Consider the following 12,400-nt stretch of genomic DNA (forward strand, 5'->3'; position numbering starts at 1 on the left):
TAAGATGATAAACACAAATAACTCCAGTCAGGGCCGGATTTCTAAATGTGGAGGCCCGGGGGCCATTATCTTGTGGGGACCCTTTCCCCAGAAAAAAAAAAATACTTGAGCATAGACTAGATATTTGCAATGTTTTTATAAGGTTGTCTTTACCAGAGTCAAACTATTTTATAGTGTTAAAAAATATTTTGAATTCCCTATGAACGTAAACCAATTTGAAATTTAAATTAATGTAGGTAATGTTTTTTTTTATGTTTAATACATTTCAGTAGATTGTCAATGTCTATCAATGTCAATGTCAACAACAAAATTCATTTGACGATTCTCTTCTAATAGGTACTTTAATTCAAATTATGATTATTCTATTCATGTTTAATATTCAATTTGTTTAACAAACAGTTTTATTAGACAGTTGTGAGTTGAAGAAATTGCTGTATGGCTGATAGAGACTTCCCATCAAATATGTTCACGGAATAAGAGTTGAATCAACCTCTCAAACATATTTTAGCCGGATAAATTATTATTCAGTTACTAATGTTTATTGGGAAGCTCTATTTTAATGAAAGTCTCTGAAAAATTCTAATGTTAATAGAAGATCTCTAAGATCTCTATTAAAATAACCTATAAACTATAAAATTCTCTCTAGAGTATCTTTTTCTCTCATTAAGATTGCAGTGAATCCTGATGCTAAATATATATGGACTCCAGAGAAAAAAATATATAGGCCCTAGAGAAAAAAAATCCAGGATTTTAATGCAGCTTCTCAGCAGGTTTTGCAAAGGATACTTAGGACTTTCTCCAAGAAAAACTTGAAATATTTAAAAGAATCTTTGAAAAAAATCCTGGGTAGTTTCTATTGTTATCCTTGTTAAAATCCAGGTTATATTCTTGAGATATCCGAAACAAAATTCTCGGAGGAATTCCACAGGAAATAATAACTCAATCTTCGGAATTATCTCTGAATCTTTGAGAAAATACCTAAATTTTCACAATTCCTAGAAAAAAAACATGAATAATACGTAATACCAGTAGTATTACTGTCGTAATGTCGTAATGAAGAATTACAAAAAAGAGAAATGTCAGGCCTGATTCTCTTTTTTCTAGTTCATTGTAGGCTACATTTTGTTTTTCTGTTTCCTGTTTGATCTATTTTCGTTCTCTTTTTGTTCCCTGTCTGATCTCATTTTAGTCCATTTTTTCAAGCTAGAGTTCTCTAAAGTTCCTATATTCAAGGCACTTGAACGCCACCAGGTCTGCAATGTGATCGATAGTGTAATTTTCAAAATAAATAGTTAAATAATTAAGTCCTTTCACTTGATCTACTGATATAAAAATTGCATTTTAACCTAGTTGGATATGGATATGAAGGGATTCGTAGAGTTATGACAAAAAAATACCTTTAAAAATTATCAAGCTTTTGTGGAGCAGTTTTTCAATCAAAAATAATGAGTGGATAGATTTCTAGATGTTATTTATGGAAGAATTCATAAATCCAACTAAGTCCTTTAAAAAACTGTTGTAATTTTTGTTTTAAATATTTCTATACGAAACGCTAGTGCTGCTTATAGAAAAAATCTCTGTAAAATGCTTGGATGAATATCTGATAAATTTACAGAAGTATCCTAGGACGATATCCCAGGGGAAATACAGTGAAACCTCCATGAGTCGATATTGAAGGGACCATCGACTCATGGAAATATCGAGTTATGGAACAGCAATCCTTTGGAAAGCTGTTTCTAGGGACCATCATAGTAACCATGAAATTTTGTTTTTAGTATGGTTCCATGAGTCGATATCGAGTCATGGAACATCGACTCATGGAGGTATCACTGTAACATAATTCCCTAAAGAAATCCCTGAACGAAATTGTCGGGAAATTTTTGAATATATGTACATATAAGTATTTGTATTTGATTTTTTTTTCTTACGTAGACATTTTGAATAAATTTTAAGATATTTTTTTCGAGAGAGTTATGAAGAAATGCAGGGAGCAACATCAAACTGATTTTTTATAGAAATCTAAAGAAACGCTTTGAGATCGGAGCTCTGACAAATCGCTATAAAACAGTTAAACGAATTTCTAAAGCATGCTCTATCGGAATTCTACAAGAGATTTGTTTGGCAATTTGATAGATATACTTCGAAGAACTTTCTGGTAGGATCAGGAAACCTTTAAAAACTTCAAGAAAAATCTGTTGAATAAGAACTACTAATCCCAGGAATGATTTTCCGTGGGAATCCTAGGGTAAATTCAGAGAAAACTGCGAAGGAGTTCTTGAAGAAAGCACTGAAAAGGTACAACATTAATTTATGAAGAAATCCCCGAGTAAATTCTCAGAGGAATCTCTTAAAAGCCTAATACCTAAAAAGTTTGTGGAAAAAAGGGATATTCCTCGTAAGGAATCCAACGATTTTTACTGAATTAGACAAAAAATTAATATTTTCCGTAGTGAAAATTGAGATTTATAAATATCACTGATGTGCAGCGATATGGAACAAAATCACATATAAATAAAAACGATACACATCTACACAATCTACGAAATTCTACGATTATTGCGACCGACATTAACTAAAATTTGATAGGCCCCCTCCTGAAAAAAAAAATCCTGATTAACCCGATCTTGTTGATTGCCCAGGATAAGTTCTCAAAACCAAAATTCGTGTGCTCTTCTGAATTCAAATCACATCAGAAGAGAAAATTCAAAATTTGAGCCAAAAATATTAACGCGTGGTGGCGCAAGCGACTTGAAGGTGCATTTTTAAGTCGTATACGAACGTTATAACGAATGACCTTCAGTGAAATAAACATTACTTGTTTATTTTTCGAATTAAATCAAATATTAATGAAAACTTTGTAGAACACCAAATTTGTCTGAAATCATAACTAGATTTAGTTAACTCTTTAATGAATGTTCGAATCCTCTGAGCAGAATCTCAAATAGAGAAACTTCAAAGTAGATGGAGTACCGTGTGGATACGAGTAACTGACACTGAAGAAGACTGCAAGTGGTAGTCGAAATACGCGTATCTGTCAAAGATAAGCATTTAGGAGCGGAATTAAAAGGTACACGGTACTCCATCTACTTTAAAGTTTCTCTAGATTTAGTTAAATGTTTCCTCATTTTACTGAAAATGTCATCTTTGTTTGACCATAACTTCATGAATACTAAACCGATTCAAATATTTACCCATGCCTTTAAAGCTAATTTAGCTGTTTTCAAACTGCTCATACAACACATTTCACTGAAAAATATATTTGACCAAGTTATTCAACAAAAACTGCACAAAAACATGATTTTTTAACGAAAAATGCCATTTTTTTCAATTTTTTGCCAGTTAACCATTATCTCTAAAAAAAACTGAAACTGGTTTTTCTTATTTGTTAAACTTTTGCAGCAATTTTTAAATAATTTTCAATTAAAAATATTTTTGCACATATCAAAATATATATGCACTATTCAACTCATAATTAAAACAAGATGCTTTATAAACCTAAATTTTGGAAAAAATATAATGTCCTTCAAAAAAACTTAAACAATCCAAAGAAATTTGATTTTTTCTTTAAAAAATCATGTGTTTAGGTAGTTTTTGTAGAATAACTAAATCAAAGTGTGCTGAGTAGTGTTGGATCCGTTGAATCTGTTGCATGCTCCTTGTGAGCGAGCGACGGAATCCGGATCCATTGTGTCCAGTTTGTGCTGTGCGGAAGAAAAAACGAAGTGTGCCGGTGAAACAAAAAAACAAACGCGTCAGTAGTGTTGGATCCGTTGAATCTGTTGCATGCTCCTTGTGGGCGAGCGACGGAATCCGGATCCATTGTGTCTGGTTCGCGTTGCGCGGAAGAAAAAACAAAATGCGCCGGTGAAAAACAAAAAAAAAACGCGTCAGTAGAGTTTGATACGTTGAACCTGTTGTATGCTCCTGTCGAGCGAGCAACGAAATCAGTATCGTGTCTGGTTTGGATAGTGCGGTCATTCGTGTATATGCTCACGTATTCATTTCGAATTATATATTTATCGCTTACCAAAACGAATCCTTTCCCATATCCAAACTCCCAGTGTTTTCTTGTGGAAGTGCAGAGGACTCCTCGGCTTCTGTAAAGCAAGCAACACGTCAACATTTCCCTCCCATTCCCAAATTGACCTGCATTCGGACGCAGCCGGCGCCGGTATTGTTTATTATAATAATAAGACCACCAGTATGTACACATTGAGGATGATACTGAACCCGAGTAGCGTCTGTTGGTTCCCTGTGTAAGTACAGCTGTTCTTGCAATAACGGAGTAGCAACTGCGGGCGGTCAATCATGCTCATTCTCATGCAATAACTAAGTCAAAGTGTGCTTTAGAGATCCCAAGCAAGCTAGTTCGGTTTGTGCGTCGCCGGAATGATTTTTTTTTCTCGGCTTTCCCAAGTAACCAATTAGCACTTTATTTCGCCCTCCGTGCTAATACAGTCAACCCTCCATGAGTCGATATTGAAGGGACCATCGACTCATGGAAATATCGAGTCATGGAACAGCAATGCTATGGAAAGCTGTTTGAGGGGACCATCATAGTAACCATGAAATTAGATTTTTAGTATGGTTCCATGAGTCGATATCGAGTAATGGAACATCGACTCAAGAAGGTTTAACTGTATAGATCTATTATAGAGCTGACAAGCCCTATATTAGCCGCATAACAGCCCTATAAGGCCAAAAAGGCGAATTAGCGGGCTAGTGGTTACTTGGGTTCGTATTTGCGTGTTTTGCGAATGCGATCTCTGCCATCAGGATCGTTTAAACGAACCCGTGTGTAGACATGTTTTATTTGGACGGTCGATTCATGGATGAATTGCAGAATTGGTTTCAAAGGCAGAATTAGGTGAGTTTGTTCCAATACGAACCAATGCCCAAATATTATTTATATGTGCCAGAACATCTACCAATTGTATCCTACCCTTTCCATCAACATTCCACAACATCCCGTAACACCTATGAGAGGTCGTAGAGTTCTCTGCATCTTTCTTAAGTAGGTGTTCAATCAATCCTTTCCAATTCTCCAGCTTTCGCAAGGGCGTGGGCAGGACAGCTCTCCTTGAATAACCCCTTAAGGAATTTTCGGAGAAAATCCTGGGTTTAAATGTGATGAATTCTTGAAGGCAGGGCCGTACATTTGCATTTCATTGAAAGCATTTTCAGTCCCCAACTGACTGACTCAAGCTTGCCTTTGAGTTGAAACTCTACTGTTTCGTTTCAATCCGACGAACCTTTCCTTTCATCGCAGCAAGCGTAGTCTCTCATCTCTTTCGTGCTGCTTATGCGTCGCGCGTCATAAATCGGAGCCTCACCGCAGCGAGCTGGTCTTTCAATCGGTAGTCTCTAACTTTAGGAGCTGATTAATTCAAATGAACAACGTGGTGGCCCGTATAGTATCTCTATCTTAATTAATTACTCAACAAGTTACATAATTACACTGCAAAAAATAGGTCAAATGCAATTTGAAACATTTTGATAGATTTCAATGAAATTAAATGAAACGAAATTCTTACTCTTTCATTTCACCTTTCTTGTTCGTTGCTTTCAATTCGGATAACGAAACGAATGAGTGTGGAACGAAAAACAAAGCGACGCAGTTGTTCGTCACCATCGAGACGACACAACCAAGCCTTCGTGTTTCACAAAATGCTTTCGAAAATGCACAGCCCTGCTTGAAGGAATCTATATGAAAACGCCTAGAAGTATAACTGGAGTAATTTACGTAGGAATTCTTGTAGATCTTCCAGGAAATCCCTGAACTACTGTAGAAGTCTTAGGAAGATTTCCTATAGTAACAACTAAGGAAATCAGTGGATGTACAAAAACTCTCTGGAGAAAACCCTGAGAAAGTCTCTTGGAAAATTCTGAAGAAATTCCTCTAAGCATCCTTTGACATGCTGGAAGGATTTCTGGGAGACCTGGTGGTGGAATCACTAATTAAATAATTTCTGTAAACATCTCTAGAGGAGTCCTAAAAGTATTTCAGAAGAAATCTTTAGAAGACTTTAGTGACCTTTCGTTAAAAATAGACATTTTAGAGGCTTGCATTAAAAAAAAGACCTGCTACAAGCCCTGTGTTAAGGAATTCGGATATTTAGGGCTGCAAAAACCAAAACAGTACAGTTACGGCTAGAGTAGTTAAGTTTATTCTTGTCAGATATTCAGAGTACACATTCTTTATGTATTTGTAGTTCAAATATTTATAGTTGTAAGGATAGTCAATTAAAAGAAAATTCACACCAATTGCGAAAAGGTACCACCACTGCACCTAATCGTTCTTCCTTAGAAGAAACCTGTCCTGGTGGTAGTGAAGAAGTTGCGATTGCCCAGGCTGTTGCTTCGATTCGATTGTTTCGACGAATTGCCGCCGGCATTACGACCCCGGGAATTGTTGTTGCCACTGTTACCACCACCACCACCGGTGCGTCGCGATGACCCTTGGCCACCGGCGCGGCGTGATGATCCACCGAAGCTGTTTCCGCTGTTACCATTGCCACCACTGCTGCCGATAAGCTTCAGCTGATCGTACAGACTGTCGGACAAATTGAAGGGGCGGCTGCTGCCGGATTGGTTTCCACCACCACCGTTACGCCGGCTGTATAGGTTGCCTGAGCTGCCTCCAAAGGAGTTTGAACCTCCGTAGAAGCTGCTGCCATTGCTGAAGGAGTTCGAACTACCGAAGGAGTTGGAACCACCTCCAAAGGAGTTTCTATCCGAAAATGAGCTTGAGCCTCGCAATGAATTGGAACCTCCGAAGGAGTTGTTACCAAAGGAATTGTTATCCATTCCGTAGCCGTTGTTTCCAGAGTTGCCCAAACCGAACGAGTTCAGGCCACCTCCACTGCCCCAGTTATTGCTAGAGCTCACAGAGTTCGAGCGCATATTGTCGAACTGATTGAAGTTGCTGCTCCTCTGGGACACATTGCTGTCCCAAACAGAAACGAACGAGTTCGAGTTTGGTCTTCGCTGGCTGAGCGATCTTGGTTGATTTTGCAATCTTGGCTGTTGGTTTTGCATTCTTAGCTGGTTTTGTGGTCTTCTCTGTGGTGGACCCATGGATCTACCACCGGTTCTAGCGACGACATTTCTGTTCGAACCTTGGCCTTGCGAATCGCTGGACTTGACTTGCTTGCGGAGAGGGACCTTGTTGAACTTGTAATTCAACTCGTCGCCAAGTTTTTGAATGCTCCGGGAGGATGCAGGATCCACCGAGAACATCAATTCAATGGCTTGCTTATTCTGGGGTTCCTTGCGAGAAAGGACCTTCCACTTGGAAATATCCAAACCATCGTTCTGGCTCTTGACAAATTCCAAAATAGCTTCATTGGTCTCTTTCTTGCTGTCGGGGAAAAGACCCGTATAGATGTCGCCCTTGATCAGGTTCTTCTCAGAAACTAATTTCAGCGAAATTCCTTCCGGGACGGTCAACTTAACAACGACACGATGAAGCCACTGACGAGTAGTGCCGTCGCAGCAGTTGACCCGCAGATAGCCAGCCTTGACGTGGGCGCAACTTTCGAAACGTGGTTTCGTTTCGGAATCTTTCTGTTGGACCACTTCCTTCAGGATGGCGTCCTTGACCTCGTTCGATTGTGCATGAGTGAGAGTCGTGGTAGGGTAATCCTTGGCAACGACAGCCATAATCATACCTCCGACCGCGTCGGGACTTGGCTTGGACATTTTCATCGCTGGGCCACCATTGGTTGCCAGGTTGCGCTTGGGTGCGGTAGCACGCTTCTTCTGCACCACCTCGAGGGCTTCTTCCTCGGTGTGGCCATTCTGCAAAAGCCACGCAAAGCGTTTCTTATCGGCGGGATTCAATTTCTTGACTTCCGCTTCAATCACTTTTTCGTCTTTCGGTTTTTTGCCCCTCTTGGTGTCGGCGTTGAACCTGTCCCGAAGCTCCTTAGTCTTCAGCGGTTCCTTTGCCAGCTCGGCGGCCTCATCCCGTGAGTAGCCCTGGTCTAGCAACCACCTGAAGCGCTTCCGGGCGGTACCACTTAGGCGAAACTTGTTGTCGGGTTTCGGTTTGGCTTCCTCGGACTTGGCGCCTTCGCCCTCGGGTTTTTCCTCGGCGGGTTTGGCGGCGGCGTCCTCACCGGAAGCGGCTTCAGTTTTCGTCTCGGTCTGCGAGGCGTCCACCTCCATTGCGGACGACTCCTCACCCTTCGGAGGCTCTGTGGCAGCCTCTGTCGAAGTTGTAGTAGTTTCCTGCTTTTCTTCGGCCTTCGGAACCTGCTGCTCCTCAGCTGGCTTGGTTTCGGTAGCTGGAGTACTCATGGTTGATTGATGGTTGCTAGTTAATACTTGTTTTGCTTAATGCTGTTGGCGAAAACATGGGAGAATCGAAGAATTAGTGACAAGCCGGGAATTCGTGGCTGAATGCGATGTGACTAAAGGTTCCGGTCCGAGGCGGGTGATGCTGACTTTGGAGGTGCTGGAAGCGCGGGAAACAGGTGGACAGTGTGGAGAAGAAAGGGAGTTTCTGGTCGTTGAATAAGCTTACGGTGGATGGAAGTCTACCAAACCAAATTTGAACCAGCATTTCATTACGAAATGCTCTAAGAGGAATCTTCAGACGTAATTCTAACTATAGAATTAGGATAGCAATCGTTGAAAATTTGGTTAACTGTCTGGCTTCGTATGAACTATATTGTTCTTACATCCGGTACAGTATGATTACAATTCAATAAATTGTACTTCAGTTATTGCAATTAGGATATCATTGAAACACTTGGAAATATGAGATTTCCTGATTCAGAGTTATCACTATTCGGGAGTTAACTAACGATGATTTAAGTGGAATTTTAACGTGCCTCAGAAATAACTTCAATTTGAATCATATAAAATCTAACCTATAATTGAAATCGACTATTATGTATTGAATAAAAAAGTCCACAATGTACTGATGAGAGTTCGAACCCACGATTGTCAATACATCAGTAAGGCGACTTAACCAACTAAGCCACAGTCCAGATGACGATTCAACATCATAGACTGTAAACGGATACGACCGTTAATTGTCGTTTTCTTAGCAAATTTACGATCACTTCACAGTTATGAATCAACTAAGGGTCATTTTCAGAAGAAAACGTGATAAAAAAGACGATGCTGTACAAAAACGAATGATCATTCTGAAACTGCAAAATTTTCAAACATCCATCGATAAACCTATGGATTTTGAAAGATGTTACAAACATTGTCTATTTCACAGATATGAATCAGTAAGAGTACGTTTCGCATAGAATCAAACTCTTCTGTTGGTCCAGAGGAGTTTGATTTAAGCGTGTAATTATCAAGCATGTGACATCCATTGTTACTTGAGACCGAGTATACCTCTGCATCTTCATGGTTGTCCCGGGAAGGAGTTTTTGTTAGTGGGAAGGATGCAGAAGGCTATACAACCTGGATTCACCTTGGTAAGTAACCTCAATTAAAAAAGTCATCTATTGGCACAGATGAAGACTAAATACAAAATATGTCGACACTTATGGTGACGAACCATTCAAAGATTTTTTTAAATACAAAAACAGACATGTGCGATGTGTTTTTATGTTACGATCGTTAAGTGAAGAAAGGAAAATTTATGATATTTAATATTATTACAACCGAACATACTTCTGTATCTCAATGATTATCACAGAAAGAGATTTCTTTTAGTAGAGCGGATTCACAAGTTACAGCATATAGTTTTGATAGATAGCCCTTCATCAGTAGCTAAAGAAAACATCGACACTCTTAGTATCAAACCTTTCAAAGTTTTCTCTTACAATTACAAAAACAAAAGTATAGATATGTTTGTTTCGATTTGCTATGTAGAACATGAAAAAGAATATGTCGACACTTGTAGTGTCGAACCAATACCAATCAATGTTTTTTTATAATAAATGCAAAATCGTTACAGGGTGTCTACTCGCTTACCGCAATAAATTTCCCTGATACTTCTAGGTATTATGGAACAATTTCAGGTTCAAGAAATACTTTAATTTTATATGACCAAAACAAACTAATCATATTTTTTTTGCAGATCTAATTGATAATCATGTTTTGACACATAATTCCAAATTTTGTAGCATCAAGGGAACGAAATGATGTATTGTTTGCATTTCATTTGAAAACGTTCAAGAGCTCTAAATCAATCATGATCGTTACGAAATCGAAAGTTGCCTTAATTCCAGATTACTTTTCCGGAATCGGTTTTTTCCTAAATCAAATATTCTCCAATATTTTTTAAAAACTGTTAATGAAACAGAACTGGTAGCTACTGAGTGTAAATTTCTGCAGGTTGGATAGATAGATAAATATTTTAATTTGAGTGATTTGCATTTTTCTTCAGGAATTCATTTAGTTACGGTCGGTGACAAAAGTTATCAAATGCTGTTTTTTTTCATTGAAAATGCCCAAGCTTGGGGTAGCCCGAATTGGCTGAAATTTGGATGACGAACTACAAATAACCTGAAGTTTTGTGTATGCTAAGCTTATTGAACTTTAATCACTTTCCGAGGACCTTTAGAAGGTTGGTCAAAGAGGAAAGTAAGTAATCGAGAGATTTTTCGATTTATTCAAAAAAAAAAACGGTGAGATGTAAGCGATTGGTGTGTTCTGCAAATTTATGAAACTTTCGAAAGTGAACAACTTTGCCAAAGAAACTAACCAACCACTTACCGTTTTTAAATTAAATCGAAAAATCTCTCGGTTACTTACTTTTCTCTTTGACCAACCCTCTGAAACTTAGTGAGCTCGCAAAACTTCAGGTTATTTGTAGTTCGTCAGTCAAATTTCAGCCAATTCGGACTACCAGAAGCTGAGATACAGATCCCCAAACTTGTATGGAAAATCAGCATTTGGTTACTAACTTTTGTCACTGACTGTATTATTTCTTATGAAATCGCTTCAAGAATTTTCCTAAGCAATTCCTCCAAGAATTTTGTCAGAGATTCCATCAGGAATAACTTCATGTATAATTTCAGATATTTTTTGCAAGAAAGCCTTTAGTCCTCAAGGTTTTTCTCCGGTGATTCTCCTATCGGTTTTCCTAGAACACCCTCCAAGGCTCCCATTTAAAAAATGTTGGAATAATCAACCAGAAACTTCTCCAGAGATGCCTCCAAGAATTTTTCGGCATTTCCTATTGTCCTTCAGAATGTCTTTGAGATTTTGACTAGGAATTTCTCTAAGGACACCTTCAGGAATTACTCCAGAGATTGCTCATAAGCTTTCTTTGGAAATTCCTCCAGTAACTCTAAGGGATTTTTCAAAGAAGTCTTCAAAAATGTGTCCATGTAGCAAAAATGTAGCATTCTTCCAGACGGTTTTCGTGACGAATTTCTGAAGCAAATCTTAGAGTAACCTCTGATAAAACATGTATAAGTTCTTAAGTCATTCTTGATAAACAAAGATTTCTAGAGGAACTCTTAACAAAACATTAGAAAATTTTCTAGATTAATTACTAAGATAATTGAAAAAAAAAATACAAATCATTTTTTTCTTTAAAAACAAAATCTCTGAGAAACTGTGTATGAATGAACGGACGGTTTCTTGGAAAAATAACTGTAGTAGTAGCAACTGGTGTGAATAACAAATTTATTGACAAATATTTAAAAGAACTGCAGTAATCCTTGGATGAAATGCTGAGGAAATTCCAAGAAAAAATTCTACAGAAACTGAATCACGAAACACAAGTCGAATTTGAGGAATTATTTGAAACATTCCCAATAGATTTACTCGAGCAACCACTCGAGAACTTTTTGTAACAATTCTTTGGAGTGAATGCGGACAAAATGGCGTAGAATTTCTTAAAGAAATCCCTGAACAAATTTCATTAAAAACCCATAAATCAACCTTTGTGGGTCTTCTTGGAAAAAAATCTGTGGGAATCTTTGGAAGATCTATTGGAGTAAACGCTGGAGAATTCGGTTGAAAAGTTAGTGAAAAATATCTGGAGGAACTCCTAGAATAGTCTTTGGAAAAAAATTCAAAGTAATTCCTGAGAAAATTACTGGAGGTAGTAACGTTGAAGTGCTCAAGAATTTGTATCAGGAAATCTCTTTAAGCACCGCCGCCATCTTTTCGAATCCAACATGTGCTAAGCAACCGTTGGATACTCAAATGCATAAACGTGTCAAGCAGCGTTTTGATAGCGACGCAGCCGAATTTTTTTTATTGAGGAGTTTTTTGGCAAATGATGGCTATCTCTGGATTTTGACGCACAATCCTTTGTCGTGAACAGATTGTACCATGAATTACTGCCACAAAATATTTTCCCTAATTTTAATTCCAGAAGTCCAGGTTTTCCAGGTTGATTATTTTTTCTGATAATTCCAGGTATTTCAGGGTTTTCGAGATAGTAGACACCCTGCGGTAACTTTGAAACCATTGT

The 12,400-nt window shown here is 38.1% G+C and overlaps 1 protein-coding gene across 1 annotated transcript; it reads right to left on the reverse strand.

Annotated features, from left to right (window-relative positions):
• Nucleotides 1-6,144: 6,144 nt before the first annotated feature.
• LOC5568303 (probable serine/threonine-protein kinase DDB_G0282963) lies at nucleotides 6,145-10,748 on the reverse strand. Its single transcript, XM_001652130.2, has one exon. The coding sequence runs from the start codon at nucleotides 8,299-8,301 to the stop codon at nucleotides 6,304-6,306; it is 1,998 nt and encodes a 665-aa protein (XP_001652180.1). The 5' UTR covers nucleotides 8,302-10,748; the 3' UTR covers nucleotides 6,145-6,303.
• Between the last annotated feature and the right edge of the window lie 1,652 nt (nucleotides 10,749-12,400).

This window comes from Aedes aegypti, chromosome 2 (genome assembly GCF_002204515.2).
Source record: "Aedes aegypti strain LVP_AGWG chromosome 2, AaegL5.0 Primary Assembly, whole genome shotgun sequence".
NCBI lineage: Eukaryota > Metazoa > Arthropoda > Insecta > Diptera > Culicidae > Aedes > Aedes aegypti.

Bases quoted from the DNA above. Each gene is read 5' to 3' on its own strand.
- LOC5568303 (XM_001652130.2), bottom strand. From the start codon at position 8,301: ATGAGTACTCCAGCTACCGAAACCAAGCCAGCTGAGGAGCAGCAGGTT.